This window comes from Pygoscelis adeliae, unplaced genomic scaffold (assembly GCF_000699105.1).
Source record: "Pygoscelis adeliae isolate BGI_AS28 unplaced genomic scaffold, ASM69910v1 Scaffold108, whole genome shotgun sequence".
Classification (NCBI taxonomy): Eukaryota; Metazoa; Chordata; class Aves; order Sphenisciformes; family Spheniscidae; genus Pygoscelis; species Pygoscelis adeliae.
The window spans coordinates 3112463-3122370 of NW_008825498.1; the positions used below are offsets into that span (position 1 = coordinate 3112463).

Genomic DNA, 9908 nt, shown 5'->3' on the forward strand with positions numbered 1-9908 from the left:
CATGTTAACTTTGCCTAGGGTAGCGTCAAATCTCGAGTCTTTTAATACAAGTCGTTTCGCTGTAAGACACTAAATAAAGATCAACATTTCTGCCATCTATTCTATACTTGATACAGCATGCCTTCTTTATAATAATGTTATATTTTCTATAGTAAAAAAAAAAGAAAGAAAAAGATGCTACCAGATCTTAGCTGGTAGCTGCCAGCTTTCTGAGCTCTTCAGTCCTCATCACTTTTCAGTGATGTAGGGAGTCCTGTAATTAGTCCCATCATCACTCTCAGAACACGCTCAAGTCACGATACCTGGTTTTTATATAGTCAAGGTCTCAAAGTACTGAAAAGAAATAGGTAACTGTCTATCATCTAACACTAACTCACCCACCACGTTACAGGAAATTTGGATGTCAACTTGCAACAGGCAGCCAGGGGCTGTAGAGAATCCAGATCACCTCTCTGGTGAGAAACCTACTCACTTGATCACCTTTTTGCACGCACATTGAAATACAAGGAATTCCATTTAAATGTAAGAACAAACTTCCGTACTGCGAGGGTGACCGAGCACTGGCACAGGTTGCCCAGAGAGGTTGTGGAGCCTCCATCCTTGGAGATACTCAAACCCCAGTCGGACGCGTCCCTGAGCAACCGGCTCCAGCTGACCTGCTTTGAGCAGAGGGGTTCAGCTAGATAATCTCCAGAGGTGCCTTCCCCCCTCAGCCATCGCGTGATTCAGCAACCACACTACCAAGCTCTAGGTGTGGGGCACTGCTTGGTTTTGAGGTTTGGCAGTCAGAGAAAATGCCTTGAAATTCTTGCATACAGAATTCCTTCTGGAGAGATGAGGTAAGCAAAAACCTCACGTTCCTCCAAATTAAATGCAATCAAATACGAATACACTCCATAATTACAGTAGAAGCTTTTCTTTTTTTTTTTTTTTTTAACCTGAGCAGTTTCTCACCTTACAAAGCTCATCATTCTCCTCTTTGACAGGCAGAGACTTAAGATTTGTGCAGGAGTCCGAGTCTGATATCTCCAGTGAGCTGTCATCCTTTTCTGATCCATCACACCTATCGGTAGAATCACTATCCTTCTCCCAATCAATGAACTCTGATTCATCTAAAATAAAAATATTTGTAAAAAGCATTTTTCTTAATCACCATATATTATTCATAAGCATGAAGTCAGAGTAATATACTACAATTATCCCTCACTTGGGAAAAAGCACAGTTATTTTTTACATATGTTCAACTGATCTTCACATTTAACTATTTTGTGATCCTGTCTCATAAAAGCTAAATCCTACTAGCAGACAATAGAAGCTTCTGTGAAGAAAGATATAAAAATTACATTAAAAAAAAGATTTCAAAGTACTGCCCATAAGGAGGCAGTATATTTAACTGCTTAAGTAGGTAGGGGTTTTTTAGTTTAGTTATTATTAGTTTTCCTTGGCTTTAGTTGGGGGGGGGGGGGGGGCCCCGAGTTTTTTGGGGGGGGGGGGGGTTGCCCAGTTGCATTGGATTTTCCAACTGCACTTGTTCAGAATTAATTGTTCTAAGCAAATACCTCAGTGACCTGGAACAGCTGAAAATTTGGTATAAGTTAACATCTGCTATACTGCGATAAGTGGCAACCCCCCCAGAGAAATGAAAAGGCTAGTTGAAATGGTCACCTCCTAAAACACCATGGCTAAATACACAGGTCTGCAAATCAAACCTCTAAGCACATCAGACAGAGGATTGTTTAGGATAAATTAATAGAAACAGGCACAAGAAAAGATGGGGGTTTTAAAAAAAAAACACAACAAAATGGCAATAAACAAAGATGGAGATGCCGAACAACCCTTCCACCATCCTCATGGCCAGGTGGTGTTTAATGCAACTCCAAAAGTCCACCCATACCTCCGAGGATCTCCTGAAGGCAGCGGAAGCCTCAGCTGCCGTAGCAGCCCCACCACCCTTCAGGTCCAAGTGGCACAAGGTACTGAGAGGAAGAATCTCATTGTATTTGGTATAAATGAGCATGTTCGGAGGAGGAGGGGTGAAAGCTTTTTTGGTTTTGCAAATGTCACATTTCTAACACCGGAAGAGTCACGTACAGGGGAGAGTCAGCAGAGAAAGGAGGCACCTGCAGAACGCTCCAGGCATCTGTACAGATCCATGGAACTGTGGCAGTACCTTCTGGACTTGGCAGTGCCACCACAGTCTAAATCACTAGTTTCTTCATGGAACTTCCGAACTCTGAAGTCACCCAGACAAATAAACACACAGCTCTGGTGTTGCCTGCTTTTTCACACAGGTGAATGCATTTCTGTTTCTAACTACGAGAAAGCTTCATCAGAAATTTTAAACAGAGACATCAGTGACCAGGTAGCACAAAGAGGTCTCTCTCGAAGCTGTGTGGCAAGCTGCATGCAACTTGTGACAGCAGTATAAATTCCTTAATAAAATATGAGACAATCAGTTTTATCTTGTCACGCTCAAGTACTAACACTCTGTCTCTGAAGATGAACTTCAGGTGAAAGGGCACATCACTTAAAAATACTTTCTCAGCTATTATCCCCATATTTACAACTGTACCTATAGATGCACACACATAGATACATGTGTACAATACTATAATTAGTGTATACAATGGTTACTTGAAAAAGCAATGGAAATTACAGTTCTTTTACTCCCCGCTGCTTTCAATAACTGCTTTCAATATATTTTTGGGTTTAGAAGAAAAACAGGAAATGACTGGATTTCCTCAGTACCTTCGAGCAGATACATAATGCATCAGGGTTTCTTCATTTACACAGAGAAACCAAATTTTGCTATCTTACAAGAGTAAAAATAAGTCTGTGTACTGTCTCTTAAAAAAAGAGAATTAAAGATTAAGACCTGCAGGACATACTTGCAGGAGACAAGTGCAATAGAATGATATTAATGGCAGGTTGGAAAGATTCCTGGTATTAGATTGCAGTCTAGAAAATGGACAGTCCTTCCATTTCAAAAATAAGGAAAGAAAATTACTAGGAATTACGAAAGATGACCATCACATATGTCAATGACAGTGTTAAATCAATGACAAAAATAAGGATGAAAGAATCAACTCACAGTGGTGTTTGAACACTTTGCCAGACCTCCAGGAGGTGAAGTCTAGCTGTAATACTTCAGACCTAGCTGAAGTATTACAGAGCTAACCTGATTTATTTTCCTGGAAGTAGTCACATTGAAAATACTTCCTAACAAGTTCTAATGCAAATGAAACATTATCCTAATTAATGCTTATGTAATGGAGCACACAAGTAAAGATTTTTCTGTCTTCAGCCACACTTTTTAATCAATTTCTCTCCCCTCTGTCATCCCCTACTCCGTGAATTAGAAAGCAAGTGCTAAGAACAAAACTCATGGTTGTCTCCACAATATAGCTAACGGGAAACAAGGAATACTGCGTACCGAAATGAAAAGTCACGCCACAGAACACGATGCTATCTGCAGCTGCAAAGTCTGCCACATCTAGTCAGTAGATGCAGACAGCAGTATCACCAGTAGAACAGGGTGGGCAGAGAAAGCTGTTCACAACCCCAGTATCTGTACCACAGCACAGAGAAGGAAATGGTACAAATAAACTATAATATATTGAAATGAACTGACATGCTTTACTCTATGTATAGCCTGCCCAACTATGCTCCTTCCTTTACTCCAATACTTTAAAATTTTTGTACATAATTTACACTAAGAGCTTATTCCATACTCAGATGAAATTTATGAAAAAAGGCCAACTGATTTAACTGAAATAGGATTAGACCATGTCATCTTGTTAGAATGACCTCAAAGAATTTTTATTACAGCACTTGAAGTTGACAGAAGGTTTCTTGACAAATCTGCTTGTGTTTGAACTTACCTTCACTACTACTGTCCTCTAACAATAAATCATGTCTGCTAGGTGATTTCCCTGTTTTGGAAGTGTGACTTTTTTCGCTGTGTAACCTTGCAATCAATGTTTTATTTTCATCATCTGAAAAATCACTGCCACTAGAGGTCCATATTATGTCCTCAGCCTCCTTAGAGCTTTCAGCAGCAGCAGATCCTATTAAAAAAAATTGTAAAGTGTTAGATTGTTACACAAATGTGATATTGTTAAATTTAAAATTCTTAAAAAGTAAACTACATTATTTTTGAACTGGAAAAAAATTATCAATTCTGTCACCAGGCATCAGAGATTAATACTGGAACATTAACTCACATGTATTTTTTTTATACATACACATATTATTTTCATTTTGGTTCTCTACAATAAATGCTAACACTTCATTTTATACAATGAGGCTATCAATCAGTTCTTCAGGAGAGTGAGGACAAGTAATGACTGTCTGATATATAGTCCTCTACACACAGTCCTAATGCTCCCACATGTGCCCTTTCAAAATAGTAAGTGGCTTAAATAAAGACCGTCCTTAGAATTCTGGGCTTGGGATTTCTCTGACTTTATACAATAAATAACAAATGAATAAAAGTATGCCATCAGTAGAGATGACTTTCCAGTTTTGTCCTGAGAGAAAAAAAATTTTAAACTTTTCAGGAGTAACGAAGAATAGCTGTTGTGTTTTTGAAGTGAGATGTTTAAATTCAAAATACCTCTCTCCATCATTTTTAATAACAAAAGCAAGGAGAAAATGACTAATGCTTAGCAGTGGAGCATGCAGAATTAGCAATCATAGGAAGGCAGAATTTTCTACTTCCTACAACTACTAAAGTTTTTTAGGGAAATGGGAAGTTAGACAATTACTGGGGATTTGGAATTAGGCAGGAGGGCTCAGAAGAGAGAAACACAACCATATCTCCTCCTGCAACACACAGGTTCTTTCCAGAAATCTGGAAAAGCATGATTTTGAACCCCAAAAGGTAGACAAAAGGTGCTTAGTAGGTCACTTAACTCCAACAGAGGCAGCACAGCTACTGGAGCAAGTAGAAATACAAAGACTGAAGAAGCCACTGCCCCCTCTTTCTTTCCTTTCCTCTGAACTCAAAAAGGGAAAGAACTGCAAGGAGTCGATAAGTCTTCCTCCTCCTCTTTATTATGCCTAGAGTTCTTCTTTATCACAATATTAAACAGGCTCGGGTGCATATAGAGGACTCTGAAAGCCAGGAGGTTGACAAAATTCTGTTTTTCTATCTGTTGCTCATACTTACAAAATATGTTTTCTCTCATGCCTGCTTGTCTGTCTCTAGCAGAAGAATTATTTCATCCTCTATCTAGACAGCTAAGTGTTGTTTTTCATTCCCTCCTCTTAAAAACGTGAAGAATTTAAATATCCTGTCCCTGCTAGAACATGCACTATATACAGCATTAGTGATGCTTCTTTCATCTGTTCCAGAGCAATAGCTGAAGTGCCTGCAGCTTTGCAGAATACATTTCTGGCACTCTAGGTGAATATAGGAGCCCAATCACAATAGCATCACGACTGTATCTCTCATCAAAATTAGTTTCTGATTACAGTAACAGAAGAAGAAAGCAAACCAGTATTTTGAGCCAGCTTCTACCTTGATAAAGGGCAAAACAAAGTGACAATCTTCTGACAATGCTAACATGAAATAGTTATAACATACCTGCTGCGTTTTCAGCAGATGTTAACAGTGGTCCAAGATGCTTCTTAATCCTGGATTTCTTACCAGTAGGTCTCAGAGACTATGTTAGAAAGAGACAGAGAGAGAGATTTAATCACTAAGGCATTAAAGATGATTTTAACATGTAGTAATACACTCAAAACTGTTGTTATTCACCCATCACAACTTAGTCCACAATTTCAAATCAGTTTTTCTATCTTCTACTAGACTGCGATATAATGAGTGAGGTAATAAAGCACGAGAACAGTAATATAAAAGCTGAATTTTCATTGTTTTGGAAAATATAAACTTACTGTGACAATGAGAGGAATCACATCTGACCTTGCGAAGAACAACAGCCAGAATTTTCAGCATTAAAGTGTGAAAAGTGGGCAGGAAGAGCACGCTTGATAAAGCATGTGCCCTATTCAAAGGTTACAGAAAGAAGCACTCAGTGGCCCCGCCTCTGATTTTATTGAATCCCACAAGCTATGCGACACTGTGACTGCTCAGTACCAGAAGAAGAAACAGAAAAGCAACTTGGTTGAAGATGATCTTCAGCACAAAGCACTTCTCACTCAGAACTGGCTGAACATCTCTGTTCATGACCAACAAGACCAACACGCACAAAAAAAATTAAGTACAATTTGATGTATCATCCAAAAGAGCATCTGCACCAAGATCCACATCCGCAGGGTCATCAAAAAGCAGGATTTTCTACAGTGAGTTCATTATTGCAAACATACCCTTTAGATCTAGCAAAAAATCTTCAGATGCAAACTGGAGTCTTTTTGTTCCATATTTTTTAGGAAATGCAGTACTCCACCCCAAATGTCAAATTACTTTTATATCCTTCAGTGTATTATTGTAATTTTCCAAATGGTAAGTACTATCTAGAACATAACACATTAACGTATGCTCAGAAACTTACACTAACAAGTTAAGACAATGCCCTTACGTAACCTTGCTTTCCATTTTTGTCTACTTTGACAGTTATAACAATATGCTGTTAATTGGGAAACAACACAAAAAAGGGCAACATCTTATTATTCAGTCAAGCATGGAAATTGGTTTAACTGTCAGTTTGCATCTCTTTCTTACACCGTTAAGTAAGCCAGCATTTTACCTCCAGCACTGAAGTGCTCTGGAAACCATCCCCGCATCTAAGCCACGCCTTGGAAATCGAAGTAGCAGTCACTGATGTCCTGACACTTGATTTTTTCAGCTGTAGAGGTGTCTCATCTGGGAAGGGCGTGCATTCTGCATTCCAAAATCGCTTCCGCTATGAGGAAAACCAAACCCATTAAAAACACTGTGTACACATAATTCTTTTCAAGGGAACTTTACTTAATCTAGACCGCCCCTTTTTCTGAAGGCTCAGAAATATAAATTCCAATTTTTAATGAGTTGGGGAAAAAAAGCCTTGAATACTTGCAACCATTTTTTATGCAACACCATGTAATAACAACAACCCCAATGTCATGCGTAAACTTATTTTTTGATAAGCACATTACATTCTGTTGATCTAAATTATATTTGTAGTACCCATTAGCTGCCCAGTGAAGCTGAAAATATTATCCTAAACAGGAACAGCTCAGTAAAATACATTTTAACTAAGTAATTCCGTCAAACTCACATTTAATCTGATTGAATTCTCTGTTATGAAGGAGGTCAAACTAGTCAAACTGGTCACTATCCAGCTCTCCATTAAAAACCAACTAAACAAAAACCGCCAGACTCTTTCAGCTTTAAGAACTACATTTGTTTTCACAACCATTTCCCAAAAAATGGTAGACAAAGTGTTGCACTCCCCTTACATGGGATGCTGGAAGTCATTTGGACTATTAGATAAGTCACGAAACAGGGTGCTGATTAGCATCCAGTGCTAATTTCATGCAATAGATTTTAACATCTGACAGTAGCTGAAGCTGAGAGAATTGCCTGTTATCACATCCAAAGTTATCTCTAAGATTGTACACCAGTTTATACATATAAATTGATCTTAAGCACAATAAACAGTGCACTGCTACTGAAACTTATCTTACAAAATGTTGACCATATTATCTGCCCAAATACGTCTGTCTTCTTTTCATATACTTTCTTTCAAGCAACTACAATTCCTACCTATATTTAAGAATTACTCCAAAGTTACGTTAATCAGCACATACATTTTCAGTCAAACTGGTCAATCAGGACTGTAACATACACTTTGAACTAAGAAACATATGCAAAAAAAAGTGTCTTTGGCAACTTTTGTCCATTTTGTAACTGATAATGTGTATTTGTTTCCTCTAGATCTTTTGAGTGCTCGCAAGAATAGAACAAGTACTTTCCAAAAGCATACAGTGAGCAGCATCTTGCTTCACCCCTTCTGGTCAGCCGTTCCTATTGTTGCATGGTGAGAAGACAAAGTAAAACAAATGGGCTTTGCAGTTTCCTCTAGCAGCAGCTGACCTTGCTAAGAGCCTCTTTGCAAGTCGCTGGGGGTATTTACACCGCAAAGCGGCTACTACGAGAGGTCGTTATCACCAAAGTCAAACTGTCCCTATAACTGCTCCCACCGATCGATAAATGAGAAGCAGTACAACGTTGAATCTGATGTGGTATTAAATAAGGAATCAAAAGCACTTTAATAAGCACATGATGTCAAGTAAGGAGGCTATGGCAGTTTAAACAAGAAGGGTTAACATTATTACACAAAGAGAATTTAAATCCTGCTTTCCTCCCAGTGAAGATGCTGGCCCAAGCCTCCATTTCCAGAGAGCTTAGACACTAACCTCTACATTGTGCTATCCTCTCGGTAAGTACTCCTGCCTCTGCACAGAAGAAAGCATGGACGGGGAAAATACTAGTAACTGAAACATGTCAAGACCCATTTTTTGGTTCTGCAGCAAAATGTCACAGCAAGGCTTCACTCCAGTTGGAGACGTTCGCTACACCTCTACATCCCCCAGAGTGGATGACTTCTGCCAGGCTCAGAGTTAACAGTACAACCAGCAGTGCACCAAAGCTCAAAACCATGCTGTGATAAGTGGTATATTGTTTGTTCACCAAACTTGATGAGACAATTGCCTTTTGTGGTATAAGCTAAGGAAACTGGCTATGAGAGTTTGGACTTTGCCTAAGGTAATGAAATATGAAAACTCAGAATATTTGTAAAGGAATTTACAAATTCTAGAGAAATGGGGGAAATGAAAGGGTTAAATCCCTGACAATCCCTGACTAAAACCTTGCTGTGATTTTTCTTAACTTCACTTGCATAGTTTTAGTGATATGTAAATTCTTACCTGACCAGAATTTACAGGCCTTGAGCTAGCTCATTAGGCCTCCGATCACTGGCAATAGAAGGCTATGGCAGTTTAAACAAGAAGGGTTAACATTATTACACAAAGAGAATTTAAATCCTGCTTTCCTCCCAGTGAAGATGCTGGCCCAAGCCTCCATTTCCAGAGAGCTTAGACACTAACCTCTACATTGTGCTATCCTCTCGGTAAGTACTCCTGCCTCTGCACAGAAGAAAGCATGGACGGGGAAAATACTAGTAACTGAAACATGTCAAGACCCATTTTTTGGTTCTGCAGCAAAATGTCACAGCAAGGCTTCACTCCAGTTGGAGACGTTCGCTACACCTCTACATCCCCCAGAGTGGATGACTTCTGCCAGGCTCAGAGTTAACAGTACAACCAGCAGCGCACCAAAGCTCAAAACCATGCCATGGCTCTAGTTTGCTTTTTTGATTTGGGTTTTGTTTTTTTTTTTTTAAACCTTAGCCAGTGCTGGAAGTCTTGGTTATACAAATGCTTTCATAGCTTCAAGATGATTTTGCAAGATACATTTTGCAGATAAAAATTTACAGTGTAAAATGCAGTTCATCTAAGTTTATTTCTTAAATGGGACACTCCAGTTTTGAAGAATGTGTATTTGTGCCAATAACAGCACTACAACTTGCACATGGGTTTACAATACACCACTTTTGATGGTCAATTAAAAGCAGAAACAGTTGGAAACAAGTGAAAAAGCCACACAAATGCATACATAGAGAGTTACATAAAACAAGGCTTCATAATATATTTCTATTGTTAGGAAGCCAAATAAACATAGAACTAGAGAATTACGCTATTAAGTTTCTCATCCATGTTATTCTTAAAATCATTAAATACCCTGACAGACAGAATCCCTCTATTTCCCTATGCTGTGCAATACCAACGGAGCAGAGAAAGAGCACGGCATAAGAGGCAGGGGACGAACAGCAAGAACGTGGCGGCTGAGGTACGGCCAGTGGTGCACAACCGTCAAGATTTGGGAAGAGAACACCATATAAAAA

General features: G+C 38.9%; 1 protein-coding gene across 1 annotated transcript in view; it reads right to left on the reverse strand.

Moving 5' to 3' along the window:
• The window catches only part of SPIDR (scaffolding protein involved in DNA repair), a 199800-nt gene extending 192046 nt beyond the window's left edge, over positions 1–7754 (reverse strand). The window contains exons 1-5 of the mRNA XM_009331471.1: positions 7737–7754; positions 6711–6866; positions 5588–5666; positions 3882–4067; positions 955–1112 (exon numbers count right to left, since the gene is read on the reverse strand). Of these exons, the coding sequence (XP_009329746.1) occupies positions 955–1112; positions 3882–4067; positions 5588–5666; positions 6711–6866; positions 7737–7754 (597 nt within the window). The remainder of the gene's footprint in view (positions 1–954; positions 1113–3881; positions 4068–5587; positions 5667–6710; positions 6867–7736) is intronic.
• Positions 7755–9908: the final 2154 nt, after the last annotated feature.